At 38.5% G+C, this 25,307-nt stretch overlaps 1 protein-coding gene across 4 annotated transcripts in view; it reads right to left on the bottom strand.

The window, feature by feature from the left end:
- fstl4 (follistatin-like 4) overlaps positions 1-25,307 on the bottom strand; it is a 185,291-nt gene that overhangs the window by 143,119 nt on the left and 16,865 nt on the right. For all 4 annotated transcript variants that reach the window (XM_034140407.1, XM_034140410.1, XM_034140408.1 and 1 more), the window contains exon 3: positions 21,953-21,986. In XM_034140407.1, coding sequence (XP_033996298.1) covers positions 21,953-21,986 — 34 coding nt within the window. The remainder of the gene's footprint in view (positions 1-21,952; positions 21,987-25,307) is intronic.

Below are 25,307 nucleotides of genomic sequence, written 5' to 3'. Positions count from 1 at the left end.
AAAGTAACATTTACATTGATGATTTTGCTGTGCAGCAGAGTCCTCGCTGCGCTGATCAATGAAAGGGAAAGAGCCAGGGGCATGGAAGTATGTGCAAAGGCATACTGAACGTGTGTGTGTGTGTGTGTGTGTGTGTGTGTGTGTGTGTGTGTGTGTGTGTGTGTGTGTGTGTGTGTGTGTGTGTGTGTGTGTGTGTGTGTGTGTGTGTGTGTGTGTGTGTGTGTGTGTGTGTGTGTGTGTGTGTGTGTGTGTGTGTGAGGCAGCATGAGTGTGCCAGCAGAAACATTCAGCAAAGGTTGTGAATCTTTTTTCTGCGCTGTGTCACTCCATTAACTGTAGCTACGGAGCAGTGCTCGGTCAGCAACTCATCTCCCGGTGTGAACAAAGTCTGTCTGCACACACACACACACACACACACACACACACACACACACACACACACACACACACACACACACACACACACACTCACCCTGGCCTACCCAGCACGGCTCAGAATGGCACAGCAGGACCTGGCAACATTGCTGGGTGCTACAGGTAAGAAAGCTTCTGCATGTGTGCAGAGGTAAACCCGGCTGTAAATGTGGCATCAGCCTCTGCGTCACAGGTAGCCTTCAGTGGGGGATTAAGCTCCATCCGTGTATCACAAAATGTTTTATAAACTGCTGATCGATCCTGCTGTGGCATTCAACAGAACTTTTTTCGGTTCATATATTTCTAAACTTCAAAGCCTAAATGAATCTATGGTCATATTATATTTGTATGTCATAAGTCAAAAGTCTAAAAGTAAAGAGATAAAGATAAATATACCATCCGGTAGATTTTGTGAGGTTAACGTCTGACTTTGAGCTTTATCTTCAACTACATCAGATGAAGAAACAGGAAGTGAAAAACATGAGTCATATGAATGCTACAACCAAAGTTTGAGGAAGGTAAGTTAAAGACTACAAAGAGGCACACAGCTCAACCCATACAGCATGTTTAAGGGATATACGTACATACATGATTTATAAGTATGATGACTACAAGTGATCAATAGTATGTTTCTCTAATTTGTTGCATTACATCTAAATAACCAATTGAAGAAGTATCACTCGAAGAATAGAACAATGGCAGCAAGTACTTGAGAAGTACTGCGCTGTGATTTAGCCAGCCTGAAGTTATCTTGGGGCTCTGAATGAGCCAGACCTCATCCATTCTCCTGGCATGGCAGAGTCACTTTAAAGTTCAGAGAGTCTTTAAGGTGCCTTTGGGGGTTCACCTTTGAGTTGGTAAGAGTATGTTGCGGACCAAATCCAATAGAGATCAATATAGCTTGGCGATAGAGCTGAAACAGTGAGCTGTTCTTTTCGTATTAACAGTAAGGCCATCTACATCATCAGTGAACTAAGGAATTGGTTTTATTTTAAGGGTTACCACTCAAGCAATCATTAAGTAATCCCGAGCTAGCTTTTGATTAGTGCCCAACGCGCACCGGCTCTTCAAGTGATGAAATGAAAAAGTGTAACAAATTACCACCCCTGCTTCCTAAGTACACATACTGTACTTTGGTGTTGGTTTGATGTTTGATGTTTTTTTCAGTATACATTATGAATTAAGACAATAGAAAGTTAGTCTTAATTGCCTCAAAGGGGGATCTGACATGTGCTTTTACCTTTTTGGCAACAGTTTGGGGAAGGCCATTTATGTTAAAATGCCAAAGCCAGCTCTTTCTAACAAATGTTGAAAGTGCTTAACTGGTCTGTAGAAGAGCCCTGACTTTAACCTAACCCAACATGTTGGAGAAGATTTGGACCAAAGACAGTGAGCCAGGCATCATCCCCCAACGTTAGTACCTAATCTCACTAATGTTTTCTTGAGGCCGTATTAGAGACAATTCCTGCAGCCAGGTTTTTACATTTTGTAGAAACCCTTTCCAAAAGTAAAGGGTGATGTAGCAGCATGTACAAAAAGCATTAAATGAAAGGCGGCATGTTCAGGGGTTGGCATATTTTTAGCATTAGGGTATGGTGCTTGGCTATTAAAGTGGACATATTTTTTAAATGTCTGATTTGCATATGTTAAAGGTCCCATATCATGCTTTTCCGGTTATTACCCGTCCCCTTGTGTGTTATGAAGGTTTGTATGCATGTAAACTGTCTGCAAAGTCACAAACCCTCAAAGTACACCCTGTAGCGAGTAAAACTCTGTCAGAAAGGCACAGAAAAGACCTGTCTATGCTGCCCCAGAACGCCTCGTTGGAGATTTATCTTTTTCCATTGTTTTCCTCCTGGGTACAGTGAGGTGCCCATACCCAAATGGACCCATTGGACCAATCCGTGGAGCTCCTCACACACACACACACACTCTCTCAGCGGCAAAACTGTGACGCGCTGGGGGGGGGGGGGGGGGGGTGCGGGTGCGGGTGCTAGTGGAGCCTCGCAGATGGGGGTGCTGCAGCCCCCTCAGCACCCCCGGGGGGGCAGGGGTTCCAACAAGCCATTTAGGACAGAGAGTGAACCTGAGCAATAACAGTTTATGGCGAGTACGGCAAATGAAAGTTGTAACAAGCAGTAGCGCTGACCAAAGTGACTAGAACGCAACCACAAACTTATTAAAAAAAACACGCTTTAATAAGTCAGGCAACACTAACCAGGCTTAGTGTGATTTTGTTTATTTGTACCTTACTTTGACCATTCGTTCGCTGTCATTGATCATTGTGGAGAGCAGGCAGACGTTTTGTTTTGTATTATAGCAGCTATCGGATGGAATCAATACATGGGCTCCACAGGTTGTCATGACTCATGTCCGACTATCACAATAGAATCATAATGAAAAATACGCCGGTAAAATGTGCCGGCTTATGCCACAATAGGATAGCAACAAGTAGTCAAGATAGTCAGTTTAGCTTTGGTTGCTATGCTAACATCACCCATTGTATACCAGAGAAACTTTCATAACAGCGTTGTGACGCCAAACAGCGGGCAGCACTGCAGCGGTCGGTAAATGCCGCTGAAACACATTAATAAACAATGAACCACGGCATTCTGGAGAAAAGTACAAGGGTTGAGAAGTAGTTATTTAATTTAATCTGGCTTCGTATGATTAAAAGCAACACGATCATCGACCCGACGCCGTTGGGGAGAAAATCAGCGACGTAAACGGTGACATCATGACGCAGCAGCGGCAGCACCAGTCGGGCTCTGGGCGGTGTGAACAAAACGGGGGCTGAAAAGAAAAACCGGTTCCGAACCAGAAAAGCTCTAGCACGCAGCTAGAACGGGAACCGCGTTGGTGTGAAAGGGGCATAACACGTATATACTGTAACATAAAATATCGAACAGGTTGGCATACATAGTCTACAATTCAGCATATTATATAGAGAATGTTCTAAGTGCTGCACTGCATTAAGTTTTCAAATGTGACTCATGTTCAGTGTGCAAATAGATGTGCTGTTCAGCTTTATATAACAGTGGGGTCTCTTATTAATTATTCAACTTAAATATTTCTTAAGAATGTCTTATCTTATTAATGTGTGTTGAGCACAAAAAAAAAATCTGAATTATTTGACATAGTCCTTCTTCATTGGTATTCCATCAATTAAATTATGAAAAGCCACAACAGAGACAGTCATGTTTTAGCAAGACTCAACTATCACAAGGTACGACTTGCATAGTGATTTGTAAATCTATGAAAAACTGATACTGGCCAAAATGTCCTCTGAATATTAAGTATAGAGTCAGCATAGATATGAATGCTGACATATCCCATAATCCTTGATAAGAATGGCTTCGCTAGAATAATTATTCTTCTTAAATGCAAATAATGGAGGATGACAAATGTTATTCCATTATCTTCTACAGCCTAGTGCATATCTTCCTCCTTTAGGCAACATATTTTAAGTATTTATAACTGTATTGAAAGATTATCTGTGTAAGTCATTTAAAATCAGTGAAATACACAGTTGGGCAGAAGTATATCATTCTCTGTTCCCCATCGCAATAACACGGAGATATGCTATTAATGATACATGAATGTAATTACATCTCTCTGAGCATTTAGCCTAATATGCCAAATGAATGTGGAAGCAGAATGATGAGAACCCAGCATGCGTTAATTAGCCTCATCCATGAGCAAAAGCGCTTCTATTTTGCATAGAGGCAATGTTATTACTTCAAGTAGATACAAGTTCAGATTAGTGCAAATACATTAGTTCAAATGCATTTCTGGCTCCTTGATTTAATTGAGGTCAGACTTAAATGTGTCTTCCTATTTCAGGAAAAAGAGGAAATCATTTCAAAATGTAACTTGCTGTCACACAAGGGAAGCCTGCAGAAACTAGTGCTTCTTTTATACCAGATTTTGAGTCTGTGATGACAGCATGGGATGATCATGGATGTGAAAAGATGGAATGTGCACCGCTGTTAACATGTTGCAGGAAGTACAACTGGTAAAAGATTGGACAATAGCCGATAAGTCCCGCTCTGCAGGGACAGGCATTGCACAACTGCTCCGAAGAAATACAGTTCTTCAATGCAGGACATTTTTTACTTGATATTAAAGTCATCTTCCTCTTTCCTCTATAATGAAGTCTTGAATCACAATGACCATGAAAGTGGAACCTCATTATCCAAATTTCAAATATCCTTAATGGGTTTAATAAATCTAACAAGCCTACATTATGTAACAACACTGAAGAACCTTAATAGTAAAAGAGCGCTGTAATATTAATTTTCAAGACCATTGTCTAGACATTATTTAGAACATTATATCAGCACAGTCAATGCTAATTAATGCAGAGTTTTTAAGTTAAACAGATGCTACATTATGTACAAAGGTACTGATCAGAGTTGACTGGAAGATTTGTAGTGGTGCAGTTCTCACTCATTTGCTAATGCTAGAGTTCGATGCTCCACTTCACTTATGTATATGGGTGATTTGCATGAGTCATAAATTAGTTGCGCTACTCAAGCAAGGCTCATGGGACATAAGGCAGTATATAGAATGATGTCCACCCTTGTGACACAGTTCTGTCTTTTTCTCTTCACCACCATAGCAATGAGAAACCACATAATACAGCAAGTCAAATATACATTTTTGGAATTGAATTAGAGTCCCAGAGATAAACAAATCACACATTCATTTAACGTTTCCCAAACCATTGAAAGGACAAAATCAGTAAAGATGCTAACAAAATATTAAATGTTTTCTTTGACTTGAACAGCATAGCTTTCACAATCTTCAAATGTCAACTCGCTATCTATCTTGCTTACTAACTAATCAACACATCTTTTATCTAGCAGAGCTAATGACTCAGCACGCTTAAGATTTCATGGCATGATTTTCAGTTATTAAGAGAAAAAGTCTATGCAAAGTAAGGATGTTTGTGTCATCCTTTGTCCATTGGTGTATGTAAGTCTTAAATAATGTGAGACAACAACATCCGTTTCTGGATCCAGGATGGCTCTGCCTCCAACAAAAACGCAATTAGGCAGCAATGAACAAGTGGGTGTGTTTATATTATTTTATATTAAGTACCAAATATAGAAACAGTGCAAGATAATAAAATATGCAAAAGAGACTGTGTGGTCTCAGCTTTTATACCACAATCTTTCATTGTCAGTTGACATCAATGTTGATAGAGCTCGGCATATCTCAGGGGAGGACTTAGAGAGATTCATATATTTTTCATCAGTTCAACCCCCTTTCTCCATACATGGAACACACTCATAGACACACACAAACATAATATAGCAACATCCATGCATGAATATTATATATTATTCCATCCACATAGACAAAGATTAAAAGACTGCGACCCTAAACCTATTCAGATAGCAGTATAAATATTTAATATTTCCCTACACACTGTTTATGTCAGCGGCCTTAACAATGCACCTGTATACAGATTAGCCTTGGATACAGACAGAACATTTAACAAAGGTCTGAGAGAAAAGGGAGACTTTTGACATGATTTGCCTCATGATTATGTTATTTGTGTCCACTGGATTGAGGAAATGTAGTTAAAATATTTCAAAAATCTTTAAGAAATGTGTCCTGTTTCCCCAACAAGTCCTACTGCTGAGATCTCTCTTTCAAATACCCTCCACCAGTAGATCGAATGACAACAGACAAAAGGTGAGATTGGTAACATCCAATTCAAATATTATTTTAGAAAAATATTACATCTATTTATTAATGAAGATGATATCTCTAACTCTTGGCAACACATTAAAAGATGGGATTAACACAAAAGTGAATGGAAAAGAACATAATGTGACCTGTCCCTGACCCATTATCTATTAAGGCCTTAGAGGAATTGTCCCAAAAGTACTTTTTGTACTTTTATCTTTGCAATTAAGATATGGATAAAGATATATCTGTGTGTCTCATTTGATTTTCTTAGATAAGGTGTGGCACTTGGACTCCAGATATTCTAACTCCCACCCTTGGCTCAATGATCCAATGACAATTGTGCATCAGTGCTGGGCTTACAGTATGTATACTGGGTTTATATGACTCACGTCTTTGTCTCCTTTGACTCTGTATGTTTGCAAAAGTAAAGCACTCAAGTAAGTCATCTTGCTCCAGTTTCCTTTGAAAACATTACATCCCTCTGTGTAGATAAATGCTGAGTGCTCTGGGCATCGCAAAAACATTGAAAGCATATATTGGCAGCCTCCATGCACCATTTTATCAGCATCTCGTTCAGTTATCCCTAAAGCTTTATTTTTTTATACAGAGACATGAGGCTGTATGTGTTTGAATGAGTAAGAGGAATGAGGTGTGAATCCAGGAATCCTGTCTATAAAAGAAATCCAATCCATTTGGACTGAGGACATTATCTTATTAGTTTATTATAGTCGCTATTTGTAATAAGCTATTATCTTGTTTTTGACATATAAACAGGCCACTCAGATTGATCTGATTGAACAGTTCCCTAAATAAAATAACATGCATGTTTGGGACATTACCATTAATCTAACAATGAAGGTTTTCTCCAAATGTTTAAACAGCGATGGAAGCTTTTGAAAAGTGAAGTTTGAGGTGCGCAGTCTGAACCTGTATCCAAGTTAAAGTTTGCTTGCACCCTCTGGGTTAATGTATACATGGCAAAAAAAGAGAGAGTGACAGGATGTTAGAGTCAGACAGACAGATCAAAAGATTGTAGTAGAAAACAGAAGAAAAGAGGCAACAATGGCAGAGTGGGAGAGTGGGAGAGTGGGAGAGTGGATGTGTACTTTTTGTTGTTGTTGACTCTACTTTGACATGGGTTGTCTTGTGAGGGTACAAATCTTTGGCAAATAACTTTCCTTCTTCCAGCTAGTCATTACGCTATACATGTATAAGATATGTAAATTACACTGACTGCTGGTAACAAAGTACTGCTTGTCATCAAATTATCGAGGGAACACTTTGTACAGGAGATAAAGTTCACAATGACCAAGGAAGAAATGCACACAAATAAATGTGCATACTTCACTGAAATGTTCTAATAATTGTTTTTAAATGTCCTCCATGGAGCAGGTGGATTGGATTTGACACATTCAATTAAAGTCAGCCAAAGATGTCTATTTAGTTAACCATTTATACTTACAGCATGTTACATTCTAATCAGGATAGGCAGTCAGCCATTGTGTTTGTAAAATATATTTTGACTTGGTAAGATTCCAGATGAAAAAAATAATTACCAAGACAGAATCAGCCAGACCTTGCAATGCTTCAATATAACATTATTAGGCTGATGAATTGAAATAACTAAGCTACGCAAAAATCATTGTTAACCCAGTTTCGAAAGGAGAAAGTTCAAATGCTGTGTCATCAAGCTTTAAAAAAATAGCTGACTTGCAATTTGCTGATGAGGACATTTTGACTTGCCCCGAAGGATTTTTAAAGATGGTTTTGACATGGTACAATTTTTGGCAAAAAGAGACATATTCTGCCTGTGAACATACCTCACACACATTTGAATATTAATGAGTCAACAGTGTTCTTGCAGGCGTCAGTCTGACGTTGTTTTTGTTTTTAATTAGTGTTATCAAAAAGCAAGGTTGAGTTGATTACTGTGATCCCTGCCCTCTATCATCCATCGGAGTAGTGTGTTATTCCTCCCATCCGACTCAGAATGACAGCTGAATTATCACTTAGCTCACTGAGACAGCTCATTCAGACACGTCAACATAACCATGCTAGCCACAGCCGGCTCTACAGTATCTGATTTAACACTGGACATGCTGCTTCTGCTTAGTATGGCAAGAGGAAATGTTATTAAACATCTCACCCTTTTTCTCCCTCTCCCTCTTTTTACTGCTGTCCTTAACCATTGACACTGTAATTCATTCACTGCCCCATTTCCGTGGGCCTGGGGTTTCACTGCTGATGCATTTAGGGTGAAGAGCCTCTCCTCCAGGGCCCGGCCGTCGCTCACACACATGGGAGTCTGCCCCACTATTATGCATGCTATTTGCACAAATTGCTCCATTTGTGTTTGAATATGAAATACATTTTCCCAAATATGACTAGAGACTGTATCTATCCCCTAAGAGAGCAGTTGAGATGTGGGAGATATTTTATTCTTTAGTGTGATTGCCTCTTCATCTCCTCTTTTCCATTAGCTGTAAGGGAAGTTTTAGGATTTTTACGAGTGAAAACCAAAAAATCCAATTGCTAATGCTGGATTGTTATTGTTCAACGAATCTCAATTGGTCCTTTGTAAGGGATGGGAAAAAATAAATCCCTAAATACCATGAAAGAGCACAGAGCACTCAATTTAATGACACGACCGGAACATTACAGCTGCTGCTTAATATCAAGACTTGTACATCAGGCCTTTACATGTCTTTCTTTTATCTTTCATCTTCAGATACTGGCTCTCAATTTGGTTACATACCCAGGCATTGGAGCTGTGTAATTTAACTATATTTATTTTGGGTCAATGAGGTTAAGATGATAATACATAATTTAATTGTAGGGGGCTTTTATGTCCAATAATTGCTTTTTTCCTCTTTAAAACAAACAATACAATCACAGAGATTGCTAAAAGATGTGACTGGGTTATTATTGATGTATTGACTTAACCCAAAATGCTACATAATATAATCCATATAATTGTATAATGACATACCTTGTTTGGTTGTCCAAAAAGAAAGAAACGGACCAAGTGTTTTAGTTTGTGAGTCACGTACCAACTCATTGCACTGAACATCAGTTTTATCATTTCTTTTGGGATTTACGATTTATTTATTGCATAATGACTATTGAAATCTGGAAACAATACTTATTTATACAATGTTGTGGCCCTCAACCAATTCAAAAATAACCAAGAAAATCTGGATTTAAGTTGGTGTTAGCATCACAGAAATGTACCCTGGAATATTGCAGTCTGTGTGCTATACATTGATGTTGTACGTGTGCATGGTGCATTAACTCAGGTGAAAACATCTTCCCTCAGGAAACATATTTTACAACCACTTTTTAAAGGCAGGGAAAATACACATCATCCAATAGAGTGTTGTAAATGCAAATCACAACCTTTAAAACCCTGTTACCTTGTTAATCAATAGGCGGAGTGCTATATAAAAAGTGCACCGTTAAATTAGTTGACTTAACAGAGTTGGGATACATTACATCCAGCGATTAAGCTATTATAATATTTATTTCCACTCATTATTACTTGGAAATTGTACAACATTATTAAAATGAGCACATACAAGAAGTATATGAAGCAATGACCAGCAACTACTCACACTGATGTGTTAAGACCAACTGTGAACACATCCAGACACATCTTATTTCTGCATTAAAATGAATGCTTAACCTGAACTGAAGCCCCAAAAGTTACCAACCAAACTTTAAACTCAGTGTAACTTTACATTGCCGAGAACATGAGATTGGAGACAGGTAATCATGGCTTAATAGAAATATATTTGCTCATAACAGAACAGCTCAACAAGAGAACTCAAGCCAACCTTTTAGAATCATATCGACCTCCCTGGCCCGATTGGGGTTTTGATAATGAGAAAAACCCTGATAATATGAGCTGATTTAACAATCTGACATCATAATTAATCTTGTGATGCTGACAATATACCATAAATGACCTACCAACTTTGACCCGTCTTCCATTTCATCAGACCTCATGACCTTATCTCATTTCATATGCATGATTCTAATCACCTTTTTGGACACAGGTGCTTACCTCGGCTCACAACGAGAGCAAAAAATACCCTCTTGTAATATTTGTTATTTTTGCAGCTATTGTACTGATCTCTTCCCCGGTAGCTGGCTGCCCGAGCCATTTCACATTTAAATGTGTTGAATAATAAATGATTCAGTGATTTAATTCTAAAGAAAGTGGCAAGTATTTCTGAGAACATGCAGCGCACCTGCCTAGCTACGGGTGCCATTTCCTCAGTGACTTGTTTATAAATTACATCCACGATAGGATTCTCATTCATCTTCATGCATTTCAAAAGGCTTCAGGGATCATAACAACTTTCAAAAATAGACTTCTGTATGAGTATAAGGTATGACAATGATCAGACAATCCTTGGAGTCTATGAGTTTATTTCTGGAGACTCTTCTCCGTGGGATATGGGTATACAGTAGTTTGTCGAGATCACAATGTCTGTCACAGCAGCTACGGTGCTTTTATGTGCCGTCTTGTCGCTGGAAAAAAAAGAGTGGATGTGGACAAAGAGCTTCAGAAAACCTCAAATTGCATATTGAATTCTGAAAGCACAGCCTCAAAGGCAGAATCCTGGCAGAGCCCGCTCGCTCATGCTGCCAAAACCCGGACAATGGTAATTGCCTGTCATATTTAGGAAAATGATGTAGGAAACACAAATGTCACATTAAATTATTTGTTTAATTCAAAGCCCATTTGATTCATATTCATGTCACTTTGTCCTGAAAAGGTGTATTGGTGTGATCGCTGTCTTGATTCCTTACTGACTCACTGCTTTAAATGTTGTCTCATGTATTTCATATTAGCCCCAGTGCCTGAGTATCTCAAATTCAATTGTTGCCTCTTGAAGGTCTTTCTCTGCCAATGTATCCATTTCAAAGCAGTGACACCAATTCTTATAAAGTGCTGCAAAGCACAATATGAACATTTCACTAATGAGTATCACAGATAGGGCGTAAAGGGCACTATACACAAGCAGGTATTTCTGAGAACATCTGCCATACGTTTGGCACGGAAAGGTGGAAGAGACACGGAAAGAAACACACGTTTTATTAAACAGCTATGTAAAGCGTGCTAACCTCGACAACCCAGCTGTGCTCTAATGTTCTAACAGAGAGAGAAAAAAAGGGGTGAGTAAATCAGTGTCCTACAACATAATAATATTTTCCACATTTAAAACCCTAAAACAATAACTCCATCCATATGTTGCCCTCTGTGTTGATAATGTGAAGGGCCACAACAAATAAGTCTATATAAACTGAGCCTGAAGGTTCATTCATGACCTTGGAAATAGCAGTACAAGCATCTGAAATGCATGGGTCACTAATGGACTGAACACCATCAATGCTGCTCTTGGGTCACAATTATTTCACCCCTGCAGATACTGAGAGGTTTGCCAGATGGCCAGAGATAGTGTGGCCGCAGTGAGAGACTGGACCTAGGAAAACTGAACAGTGAGAGGTAGCAAGTGTTGACAAGACTGCACGGACAGGGGCAGAACCAGGAGCACATAAACAAGCTGGAGAAAGGTCACACACAGAGGCAGAAACACAGCAGACTGACTCCATTGAGCCGGCTCAAAGTTCTACAAATAAATATGATTTATGTGAGGTTATGCATGCTGAAATAATTCACTTGTTTGGAGAGAACTGGGCACTATAAATACAAGCTAGGAAGAGAATGAGCCAGCCCCTTTTTGCCATGCTCTTTATAACCAGATTATACATGTACAAAATACTTTGTTTCATATGTGTGTAAGACGAAGGGATGACACACTTAGTGGACAGGCTTTCCTCCTTTTTTTGCTGACACTGACAGTAGAGTAAAACTTTGACAGCTCGAAAAGAAGGATAAATAATTAAGTGTGATGATAATTGATGATGAAAATAACATCTGCCTAATGCTTCTAATACTAGGACGGGTTAAATGCAGAGTATTGATTTTCCCTCTGTGTGTCTTGTTGTGTAACAATTGAAAGTTGATTTCATTTGAATTGTACATTTACAATTGTAGTAACTATTGTCCTGTACTGTTGATGATCCTGGTTGAGTAATCAATCGTCCATTTACTTTTTGCCTGACTGCAACTGGCCCCTTTAGATGACACTTTGCAGTCCACTGTGGTGGCCACAATGACATGCAGTGCTTGCCTACCATTCGGCACATTGATTATTTATCTTCATAATCACTGGTGTGAAGATAATACAACAGAAGAGCAAAATTGTTTCTAACAAAAGGATGTAAATAACATCAAGTTGAAAACAACCACTCACAAAAACAAAATGTAACTCTTTATCGCTAAATGCAAGGGCAAAATGGGGTACTTCATCTTTAAATGAATCCATCAGGGTGAGCACCTTTGTAACTTCTATAATTGTATGCTGTCTCTGATCCAATCTTAGATTCTGGGACAGAGGGACATGTCTCCTGCTTGCCTAAGTTCTTGGCAAGAATGCCCATGACTTGGCAGTAACGATAGCATTCACTCTGAATGGTAATCTCTTTCCTCAAAGTCTTTGTGCCACCTTTTAACAAGGATTCGACCAATTATTCAGGGGTGTTGAGAATTGGGCAAAAACCTAGTTCGCCTTCCATCAGGTAAGAATAATAAATCTGATCACATCTGTCTTTTTCCCCTCAAATGACAATCTGCTCTCACCCAGCAAATGATTATCAGATTAGTAGATAGTAGATTAGTTTGTAGCAAAAAAATATTCAAATTCTTCATAAGGAACAAATCATTTGAGAAACTTGTCTACAAATATTTTGTGATTTATACATCCGAATAAACTTAAAACAACGTTGATGACATATTGGGTGTATTGAAGTATTTAAGATTAAGTGTGTTTACTTAGTCATAGAAATGTATTCTGACAGTGGCTTATTAATTGTTCCACTTCTCTGGGGGTATGCTAATAGACCTTTTCCTCTGCAAAGTGCTACTGAGTGAAGACCTTGCTGGTTGAGATCCAAATCACAACAACGTTTCCTCAAACTCTGGCAGGAATATATGTTCTGTATATAAATGATTGTGAGTGTACGTGTGTGTTAGAGATGGGGAAGAGGGCAGCCTCAAAAAGATTGAGCGTCAGGAAAAGAAAAAGCTGAGCGCAGAGGCATATAATCTGAATTCAAAAGCAATCATTTTTGTTCTCAGCTCATAAAGCCGTCTTCTGTTGATGGGTAACGCAGTACAAATCATAAGGATGAAGGAAAAGAATGGAGTTTGTAGTGATGCAGACATTGAGACAGCAGCAGCTTTAAATACAGGATATAACCTCCAGCGAATTATACATGAAGCCTAAACAAAGTCACAGAAAATGACAGTCGTTAGGTTACAAATACAGTAATGTATTTATTTTCTGTGAAAGGATAGCTGCCAAAATATAGATAGAATTACATTTTACTGAGATAACATAATTTGTAATAAAAGATAACATATACAATTATTTGATAAAAGAAAATCAATCAGTGGGAAAAACAAGCCACTTAGGGTTTCACCTTGGGATGTCGGACACTAAAAAGTGGATTCTGGCATTTTAGAGACTTCAGGATTAATCAGCGAATTAAAAAAAGAATTAATCGTTAATGAAAGTAATCATTAGTTGCAGTCCTATCAACATTAGATGAAGATCTTGGCAAGGCCAGTTACTGGCATTTGCAGAATAGGCAAATGGGGCGCCAAGATACTGTAGCGACGAAATGCAACTGAAAGGGACACAGGTTAAGAAAATTAGCACTTTTCTTTTTTTGGACAACATAACTCAACCACTAATTATTTTTTGCAAAGTTTTTGATAGAAAAGTGAAGAAATTGGGTCAGAATTGACAAACAATAGATGCCATATTTTCTGTATCTCTCTTTTATTAAACGTAGATCAAAAGCTGTCACATTAGCTTTGTTTAGCTTTTCTAATAAAGCATTATGGAGTGGTGCAGCAATGTGTCCTAAAACCCGGAAATTAGTTAGTATTCAAGATATTTCTTGTCAACTTGTCCCCAAGTCAATGGGTTTTTTTTATCTGTATTTGTTTTGATGCCTAAGGTCAGAAGTCAACAACAAGGGAGTGAATTTCTGAAGCTTTTATATGTCTTAAAAATGATGGTTGCTAACAAATAGCTACAGTGGTTGATAGGAAGTCAAGCAACTGTGATGAAGTCAGGTTATAGCCTAACAATAGCCTCAACTTCTGGATATTCTGAGGATTTACCCTTCCACAATTATAAGCGTAAATCCTCAGAATAATAATATGTACAGAGTATCATTGTTTTATTGACACAGGGTTTCTTTTCTGCAAGATTCCAGAGACCAATGGAAACATCTTGTTGTCTTTTTGTCAACAAGCCTTGCTAATTTTAGGGTCGGCCTATACAAATATGTATCTCTCCATATATCATGAACTCTTTAAAGATGAAAAGAGGGAAGTTGGGAGGACTCTAAAATAGTGTCTACCTTCTCCTGCTGAGTTGTCCTGCATGTCTTTCTCCACATGTGTGTTTCAGTCTCTGTATCTGTACTCTATAGAGTGTGTGTGCGTCCCACTGGTGCAGCTTGGCCCAGTCAGAGTAAAGTGTTATTCAGAGTGCCACTGTCGGTCCCTTTTAGTCCCTGGAGAGTCCGTGTGCCCTCCTTAAGCCCTTCAGCGGTATCTGCAGGCACGCTCAACACGGAGCTTACACTGCTGCTACAATTCCCTTTGTCTTTGACTTTCAGACTTTGGCAAAAAATTATCACAGCGTGAAAGTTTGGCTCCCTGTGAATTAAATCAGGGAGGGAATGAATCATAAATCGTGGTCCGATCACATTTAGGTTTATGACAATGGGAAAATTGTGAGATTTATGATGCAAATCATAACTTTACTTGAAGATTTTCAAATGTTGCGACCACATCTATAAAAAGGTGGGGCAATTTTAGCATAGCCTGTTTCATTTTACTTTTTGATTAGGTCCTCAATGACTCAATGAACTTTTCGCTTGGTAATCTTTATTGCTCTGTGCCTTAATGAAGTCACATTTCACAGAGATTTATGATGTGACTGAGATACTGACTTACAACGTTCACAAGTGAATGTGTATTTTTTTCCCCTACATTCTAATATTGCAGGATGTCTTTAATAATCTACATGACAGTAACTAGTCAACTCTCTAAACTGGAGATGAGACTTTTTGTGAAGAAAAGTTAAAATACAGTAGATATGATGCATAAACACAACACTCTTTGATACAAAGGATGCTTAAATTGAGTTGCAAAAGAGATGGAGAGAGACACAAGTAAAAACTAAGGGATTAGAGTTAACATCTAGACCTACAGCAGAGCAAGAAATATTGCCTCAACGGTCCATAATTTTCAGTACGTCGCATCTTTATGTGAGAAATCTGTGACGGAGGAAATGCAAATGTTAGCAGGTTTTGTTTTCCACCTAGTGATTTAATGATTTCCTTCTCCACCTTGAATACAGTGAAATTTCACATCCACGGTGCATTATACAATATCACCCCACTATCACTTCTCTAATGCTACATCTGCACTGTGATCATGCCTCCTCATCACCTTTCTCCTTACTGTCTAAAAACCTGCAGATCTTGAACAAATTATAAAGTACCACCTTGAGATGTGTGAGGTATACAACTTGATTTTACAGTTCATGAACGCAGTGTGGGCTGCAGAAGAAAACCTCAGCTATGTAGTGCAATTTGTATTCAATGAATAAAACACAAAAAGGTTTAATGACTTCCTTAAAAACTTCCTGAATGTAAAAAGCAGTATTTCAGTCATGAAGTACTTTCTATAGTTATCTTTGGTTTGAACAAGTTATAATACAAAAGTTGTCAAATTAGCCCACATTTTCTTCTCAAAATGAACTAGATACAAATCAATACATTATTTGAGTCTAAAGGGAACAATATAAGTGAGATAATTCTATTAGGCAATAAATTATTCATTTTTTGCAAACTCAGTTAACATTTTTTATTAAATGTTATCTTAATCGTTTTTAATTAAATGTTTTTTTGTCCTATCATAAATAAAGTCATTTCAATTTGCTTGTGGTATAAAGATGTTATGCATATAAGCTCGTTTTGTCTACACACCAGCATCTCATATACATCTTACTGCAACTGTCTAGCTGTACCAAATGTAACCTCTATCACTTCCATCAGTTCAACACTGCTGAACACATCACAATTATATTAACGTCCACAGCCATCATACCACAGTTACCTATAGACTGCTGAAGACATGAGCAGTTTTATTTAATTAGTAACTGGCCAACATCCATCTTTTTCTCACAAGAGCATTCATCAACATCACCGACTGTCTTCAATCAGCGAGCAAATTCCTCATACTCACTTGACAAGCAATTAATGAATTGCTTACAGCAATTGTAAAGTTCACAGCCAATTCACAAGTGTGTCTTCCTACATGTTCTGTTAGCTTGGAAAATAGCAGATAAATACCTGCAGCTATACAGGATGGGGAAACAGTGCTGAGTGATACATCTCATTTCAATTCGTATTGCAATGTCCTTCAAAAAAACTTTTATATTGCAAAAGCTGCATTTTTGTTATGCTACTAGGGCTCTTCCAAAAATGATGCTATATATATGTGAAGAGTATGTAACAGTTGTTGTATGTACTTTCCCCACACTGTTCCTCCTCCCTCCTGTTTGTCTCTCCTATCATGTGAAAGTGAAACATTAAAATACAATTGTTGAAGGTCATATGGACTTCAGGAAAAAGTCTTGAGAGACAGTAGGAAGCAAATATCAAACTCCAATTATTACAATAAATGAACATTATTTATTTATAGGGCTTAAACAAGGTTACATCTCCTTCCTTTCTATGATGTACATTCTATCCTTTAGTGCCTTTAATTTTGTCCTACTTTCCTCTCACCTCTATCTTTGGTGATTTGTGTTAAGTCCCTCTACTCCACTACTTTCTGCTGTCCCCTTATCCATCTCTCAACAAATCTTGAGTTTTTGTATAACTTTCACAAAGGTCCACACTGTGAAACAAACACTGGCCTTTGGACTGCTTTTAGGACAACATAAATAGAGACACTGGGACTGTCTGTCGATGTCAGCCAGCTTTATAAAGCTACGTTTTGTATTTACAGTAAAGCAGATGGTAAGTAAAACGTCAATATCGCAAAAGGTCACAGCATGCCAAACAAAAGGCAATTAAACCATCTTATTTAATTGAGTTACTAAGCCAGAACATGACTTCCAAGCGAACATATTTTCCTGCCCCCTCCCACATTCCTGCTTCCCCCCGAGCTTCCTCCACTCTCCTTTCCTCCTCCCAGCATCCTCCCCAGTCATTTTCTGCTTATTGAAGAGTCTCTCTGTCAACCTTGTCCCATCTAATTCTCCCCCAATTACAATCTAAATGAACCACAGGAATGCTTAACTTGCCTTGCGTCTTCCATTTGTTTAATTTGTGACGGTAACAAACGCTGATTAGTGCACGGTAAAGGTTCATGAATTAAGCGCTCAAGGCCCAATTAATCACCATTCCCATGGAAGATAAATGGGAAACATTCAATTTCCCCATATGGATCCAAATGACAACAATAACAACAGTGTGGAAAGAATCTCAATGACTGCATATTTTCCAGAGCGTAGCATTTTGACTACGGGTGGCTGTGCATCACCAGCCAGTGAAATGTCACTTACTGAGAATTTCTGTCTAAGCTAGCTGAAAACCTTTAGATGCATTTGTTATACTAAAGCAATTTTCACTACTAGCATCTCCGTTCCAGAGGTAGAAGTGGGCCAATCTGATTAATGTCATTGTCTCAACGTGAGGAGCATAGACACCACATTAAAGGGTTTACCAAAGAGGGAGAGAATGAGGGAAAATAAGAAGTACAGAAAATGAAAGGAAGGGTGGAGAAAAACATACAAAAAAAACATTTTATAGGAACAAAAAGGAGAGGGTAAACTAAAAAAGAAATTAACAATTGAAAGTAGGGGAAACGACCAGCCAAAGGGTGTGGATACAGACAATCCCAAAGAGCTACACTGATCATCATCCAAGGAAAAGGAGAGCAACACAAGAAATGAAACACAATTGCCTGATTCTGACAGTGGATCTAGTTTAGCATACAAACAGGAAGTGGATAATTAGTCTCGAGAGGAAAATCAGCACACAGTAAGTGGGAAAGAAGGCCGATATTAGAGCAGCTGTCCTCAAATGGCAGGGCAGACACATTACAGACCTTTCTGGTGGCTGATGGAGATGTCCCCCCTGCCCTCAACATACTACTGCATCACTTGTATCTATGGTATGTATATATACATTTTGAAAAGCATCAATCATCTTGAAAAGTATACATGTACAAAGAGAAAGCATCAGCATTCTATGAAAACCTGAGGATTCAAAATAGCTACTATTATAGCCTCCATAAGCTGACAACCTGTGAACAGATAACTGCAGCTTGGTAAAAACCTGCTCAGTTTTGTGTGGCGTGAGGTAGCTCAGACTGACGCTATTAAATACCAGGCATTAGTGAGATATATACCACTGCATCTTGTATATTCCCCAGTGGTGAATAATGTTCTTGTCAATTATAGTATATTCTGTCAGCAGTGCTGCAGAGCCTTTCAGTAAGTCATACACCTTATCTTGGTATGCTGATGCTGTCATCCAGACAGCCACAAAAACAGGAACACACAAACATGTTTACACACGACATGCAGAGCATAAATGATACAGCAGGCAGACACAATGAACAGCACATGCAAAGTGTGTGACCCCCTCCTGTGTGCTCTCCACCACACTCACAGTTGGTTAGCTGTCAGTGCAGGTTGTTGGTTGGGTTGGGTATCAAACTCTGTGCTTTTTAAGGATGCAATACTAATGAAATTGGTACTATCAAGTTAGATTCACCTTAAATCTAGAGAATAGAGGAACAGAGAGAGCAGAATTCATGATGGAGACTACTGGATTGTTTTCACTCTCTATACGGAAGGAATAGTCAACATTCTTTAATATGCTAAATGGTGTATGATATTTTTTTTATTGTGTGTGAAACCTTGATATGGAACCATAGTACGCAAATTGCCAACCATTTACTACTGATATTATATTTTCGTGATTACAGAGAGTACAAAACCCAAGAAAGATGCCGTTCATTACAGGTACCGAAACCCAGGTATGTTGAAGTGTAACCTATCTCAGTCACATTATGCTTTAACACATTTAGCCTTCCATACACATCATTAACAGGCAAACTAAATGTTGCTGTAAAGAAGCGACTGTCCACCATGATTATATCCTATTATCACCTTGTCAATTACAATGATTCTGAGACCTGACTCACATCAGCGAAAAGAAAAAACGAGTCCAGAGACAAAAAAGGCCTGGAAAGTTGTTGCTTTGGAAACTCTAAAATGAAGATGCTGACAGGAAATCCTCCCTTGACAGCAATCAATGAATCTAAAGAAGGGCAACTAAGTCATCATTATTGATGAACAAGCATAGCCTCCACATACTGTAAAGTCAGATCTTCACATTCACAGACACGAGGAAAAGCAACAAATAACCACAAGAATCCAGAAAAAAAGTACTTTGTCACTTTGACTCAAAGCTCCAGAGACAATTATTTAACTGACATGTTTATGTAAATCCAACGGCATGATCTTGATACATTGTCAATCATTTCTAAGCTTCCCATTAACATCCTGCGACTAGTTGTTCTGCCAACACATGCTTATCATTTTTTTCTTTTGCTCTATATTTCTTTAAGCTTTGATGAATTTATTTATATTTATTTTCTACGTAAACATATGTCAGCATCATGCATATATGTCAGCATCAACAACGGACTATAATAAAACACCTGTCAAAAAAGCCCATCCCATCGCATTTCCCATCAGGATGTGTTAAGGCAGCCGCATTATAATAGGCAGGTGAAGAAAACACATATTACCAGAAAACCAATTATCACTTAGAAAGCTACATTTCAGCGAATAATAGGATGTTATAAAAAAGAATTCAACTAACAAAAATACAGAGGTAAAAAAATGAAAATAAAAACTATGCTGCAATAGATGCTGAATACTGAACATGAACAAAATAACTCCTCTGGGTCATTTTTAGGGCAAGTAGAAGCGAGCACGGAGAACTCCGCTCTGCAAGCAGAGAAGCAGTTTCTCACTCTGGAGATGAAGACAACACATAATAATGGGCCTAATGCTTCAGAGGAAGTCACTTGTCAAATAGGAAGCAGTCAGCCCTAGAAATATTGCTGTTACAGTAACTTGCACATAAACCGCTCAATCTCCTTGTTACGCAATACAATACAGCAACATATACACAGCGGGCAAAGAAAAGCATGTGTGGATGCTTAGGCCATACACAACATGGAGTAAAAAGGAAAAAACAACACTTCATCTTTATGAGTGAAGCCAATGCAGCTACATGACAACACCGTTCACAACAACTCTAACCGCCTCTAACAATTGACGTGCTGCATGGAGAAGCCATCAGGAGTAAACTAAAGGGTATAAAAGCAACATTGCTGGTTGCCAGGTAATTAAACCATAAATAATTGCAGGATTGATGCGACAGATTGCTTTGAAAACTGGATTAAAATGTAGTCACTTTCAACATCACTAATAGTGGACATTTACTTTATATGTGGAGCTTGAATACCACATTTTTTACACAACTTCTGGCAGTAAGCTGCAGCAGAGGTACTATTTATCATTACATTTGTCCCTCAAATCAATAGAGAAAGAAACTCTCCTAGTAGTCGACAAGTGGATAACACTTCTGCAAGGTATTAAACACAGAAAGTTACTCGACTTACAGGAAACAAAGATGTGAAGCATTTAGCGTAAATCTAAAATGTAGAGTACAAACAAAGAGCTTGATTGGTTGGTTATCTTGATACTACTACTGCTATAATAAAGTAACATCTCATTGGTGCTGGTATCATAACTCTGGCTGTTGCTTCTGTCACTCACATGATATAGCAGATTAGTCATTAATCATGGAGTTATTGATGCCCGTTACTTCTCTATTGCTAAGTCTTATCAGCCAGACTAATGGGGGGGGGGGGTTGAGGGTCATAAATGTGACTGATATTCCTTATAGGGCATCAACCGTCTGAGCAATCACTGCATTGTAAAACCGCCTGAGGCCTGAGCCAAACAAACATTACTTAATCATTTCTGACAGGGGACTGAGGAGTGTTGACAGCTGAGTAATTATTCACCTGACAAATATATCCTTCAACCTATAGAGGAGTTGCCACCCGGCATGAGAGATTCCAGATGCTTTTACTCATTGTCTGTTGATTTGAAGAAAAATAGCAAAACATGGTGGAGTTGAGTTTTACACTATAAATCAAAGATTCTCCTTTTTTAAAACTAGGCTATCTTGCAACCAAATAGACAAATGAATGCCTGCAAGTCCCTCAGCTGATGTGTTGGATCTGTTGGCATCCAATGACAACTGAAATGCTTTCATAGTTTTAAATCTGAGATGTTTTCAAAAGCTTCCACTGAGGGGAATACAGCAATACATGTGACGCAAGTGGGATCTTTTCAAATTGTCATTGTTATATCATCATCATCAGAGGTCTTCTCCATAACACGCTCTATGGTCTGTTTTATGAGACCCGTTTCGATTTGAATGATTTTCCAGCAGCATTTCCCAGCAATCAGAAATGTGTATGCCGGAATAACAGTAGAGACAAAGCAAAGGAAAATATTTTGTCATGGAGCACAACATGGCATATTTTGAAAAATGCTGTTTGGTTTTCAGTAAGTGTACTCACATTGATCGATGTTCCCGTCTGCTTTCCCCTTCTCCTGCAAACAGAGAGCACACACAAAAGTGGTTATTACAGGTTCGAGGAGTGAGACAAAAACAGCCATTTCTGCAGCTTTTCGCACACCATTCGTTACTGTGCCTTTGCTCTTTTCTCGGTTCAGAGAAAGACGACGACGGAAAACAAAAGGTGAATAGACAGAACGAGAGTGAAAAATTAAAGAACAGAGAGACAGAGAGGGTGTGACAGAGAATATATATGACGGAGTCAATTCAACCCTAATTGGAAATACACTTTAACAACAGGCTGCTAGATGGCAGTTGTCACTATATTGTGCTGGCATTTTAATCATGATGTCAAACAATTGACACCACAAAGATGATTTCATTTGTCAGTCCTCGCTGTGGTTGTGATATTGACATGCAGCTTTACATTTATCTTAATAAATGTCTTTCCAAATACTCTGTGTGGATGTGATTGGATGACATCCAAGTGAGGTATATCACAATTATCATTCAAAGTTAAACAAAAACATATTTGCTATATCAAAGATGGTCAGACTTAATCCACTGAAGTTAATGGGGAGACACCACACTGTACTGTATATTGGTGAAGATAATATGACTGGCTGTTAAGTAAATATGAAGAAATACATTGATTCATTTGTGGGATTTCAGCCACTTGTAATTATGCAAAGCATGGCTGCGGACTAGGGACGCCAATAAAAAACAGCTTTTATCTCAACTGATGCATTTGTGCGGACAGTATGGTCACTTCGGGGCCACAGCAGAGATTAAAACGGACTAACTGACAGAAGCCACAGACCACAATGCTCATAACTGTAATTGCAACAAAATATGTCAGGGAGAAAGACAGTATGATGAAGTTACAACCATGGAATCTCTTGGTACTAGGGTGGACAATATAAAAGTTACGGTATGTTTACCAATTTTCCACATTTTGGTCTGGACTTTGGTTTTTCCTTTTGTAAATGTTGTGTTAGCGGTGGCAGTATAATGTAATAGGTGTGTTCCTGAACACCATGTCCTACCCACTAACACAACATTGTGTGCTTGTTAGTTACTGATTATGTGTGCTTATTACAACACAGCGCTCTGCATACATGCATCTGAGCTTGAGACGCAATTTAACACAAACTGGCAAAACAAAGGATTGAAATGCTGTTTAAAAATAGCACAAAAGCAGGTCTTCTAATGCGACACAGCTCCTGGAGCAGCCAATATGTGGCAGCAATTGAAGTGTTTTGACATTTTGCATTCTTGTCCCTCAGTGTGGATGTCACTGGTAATGAGGCTCAGTGATAAAACATGTGTGAGTCTGCAAGGCCCTTTCAGCTTCCCAGGAGACTAAGAGCTTCAGGAAAAAACACAGCAGTTTTAGTGTCTCCTGTCACTGCCTCCTCCTTTGTCTCCACATCTCTATCCCTCTGTCTTTCTGCCATCTGTCCGTCTTAATTGCAGACGTGCTTCCTCATGATGGCAGGATAAAATTGAGTGTGCTCATCAGCAACGCCTTCCATCATCTGGAGAGCTGCTGTTTGATCAATTGATTCGAGAATCAAACCAAGCATAGAGGTGAAAGACAGGCTATGTGTTTCTTTCTAAAAATAATCATTTTTACCATGAATATTCAGGGCCCTTTTCCTTTATACATTCAGATTACGATGATTTTAAATAGTAATAATGAAAGGCAACTACAATCATGTCACTTGATAAGGTAAAGTAGATGCATTCAACATAGGATTGGGATGCAGATAGTATTTTTCTCCTTCAATGCATTGACACAGCAACATAAATATAAATAACTTTAACACCATCATTTCATTTTAGGGCAAACCCACTGTGTTTCAATTAGGTGGGATCTGCGTTTCTCTATCATAATCCCTCTTTGTGATAGAGGCTGATTAGATGGCTGTATTATTACATACAATCTAAATGCCCAGTGCAGTTAGGATTATGGGATAACATTATGATAACATTAGGGATGCTGAAAGATGCACAATAGCAGAGACAGGAGATGTAATATATACCGTCTAACCTCTTGAGCACGGGGCTGTTTTTGGTCGAATTACGCTTCATCTTCCTTCCTATGCCTCTTATGGCATAGTTCCTACATGTTCCCAGCATGTTCCCATTGTTATTTTCAGTGCATCTGAGGCTACTCTGACATGAGACATTTTAACGTGGAAAAAAGGGTTGAAGGGGATTTAGTTACCTTGAAGCAGCAAGTATGTGCACATTAGGAAAACATGTAATGAATACATAACACGTAAAGGGAAATGGAAGACCAAGTATTATCACCAGATGCCATGGCCTCTAACAAAAGGGTTTCATGATTTGTTAATATCATGATGTCGTTTTTTTAAAGTTTGTTTGTAGAGAAAACGGATGTCTTTATACATTGCATGTTAATTAAGTGTTGTTAAACGATTTGTAACATAAATGTCAGCCATCAGAAACTGATACTTGTATTGGCTGTGGAATAACTTGGACAGAGTTGACAGACCTATAGCTATCTGGTTTCACATACTTAAGAAGCACTTTAAAATAAACACCTTAAATGTCACGTTGGTTCAATGTTATTGATGTCAAGGCCTGTTTCAAGTTTGACTACTTTATTGGTTTCTGTAGCAGCAATCAATATAGATAGAGAAGAATACTCATTCAAAAAGATGTTTATAGCCTCTAGAACAAATCTCTTAGTGCTACATGCCTCCATCTTGGAAACCATAAACCCACACATAAAACAAGAATCTGACATTGCTGCCACAGAGACAGACATTTTGTAGGAATGCAATTTGAACAGCAGGGCAGTTCAAGTTGTGTCTAGTACAAAGTGTGCTTCAATATTTGTGTTCCCCCCGCTGCAATAGAGGCCCTCTTCATTCAAGGACCCATATGTTTATTTGTCTACACTTAGTTTCTCTGGTTTTTAATCCCAGTCAACATCAAAAGTCTCTGCTAAAATCAGCTGCCTGTATGCCAACATAGCATTGCAGTTTTACTACTTATAAGCAGTAGCTTTTCATAAGTTATTGTCTGATATGTGACGCTTATTGATTATTTGAACTTTATAAGATACTGCCCGATTAGGATGAACAGGCAGCTAGAGAAGCAGGAAAGTAAAGCTGAGTCCATCAGTGTCTGTGTTTTCACAACAGCCTTTCTACATTCAATAATATGTGTTCCCTGATGTCTGTTACTTAGGAAAAAAGGCTTTCTTATCTAGAGTAATCCATCAGTGCACCAACAAACTACTTAATGAGCTGAACGAATAGGAGCCAAAAGAAGAAGGAAAAAAACGTTGGCAATGTATGTGAGTGGCAATACCTTCAAAGGCT

The sequence above is a fragment of the Trematomus bernacchii genome, unplaced genomic scaffold (assembly GCF_902827165.1).
Source record: "Trematomus bernacchii unplaced genomic scaffold, fTreBer1.1, whole genome shotgun sequence".
NCBI lineage: Eukaryota > Metazoa > Chordata > Actinopteri > Perciformes > Nototheniidae > Trematomus > Trematomus bernacchii.
The sequence above is the reverse complement of the archived record's forward strand: the minus strand, read 5'-3'. Positions and strand labels throughout refer to the sequence as shown.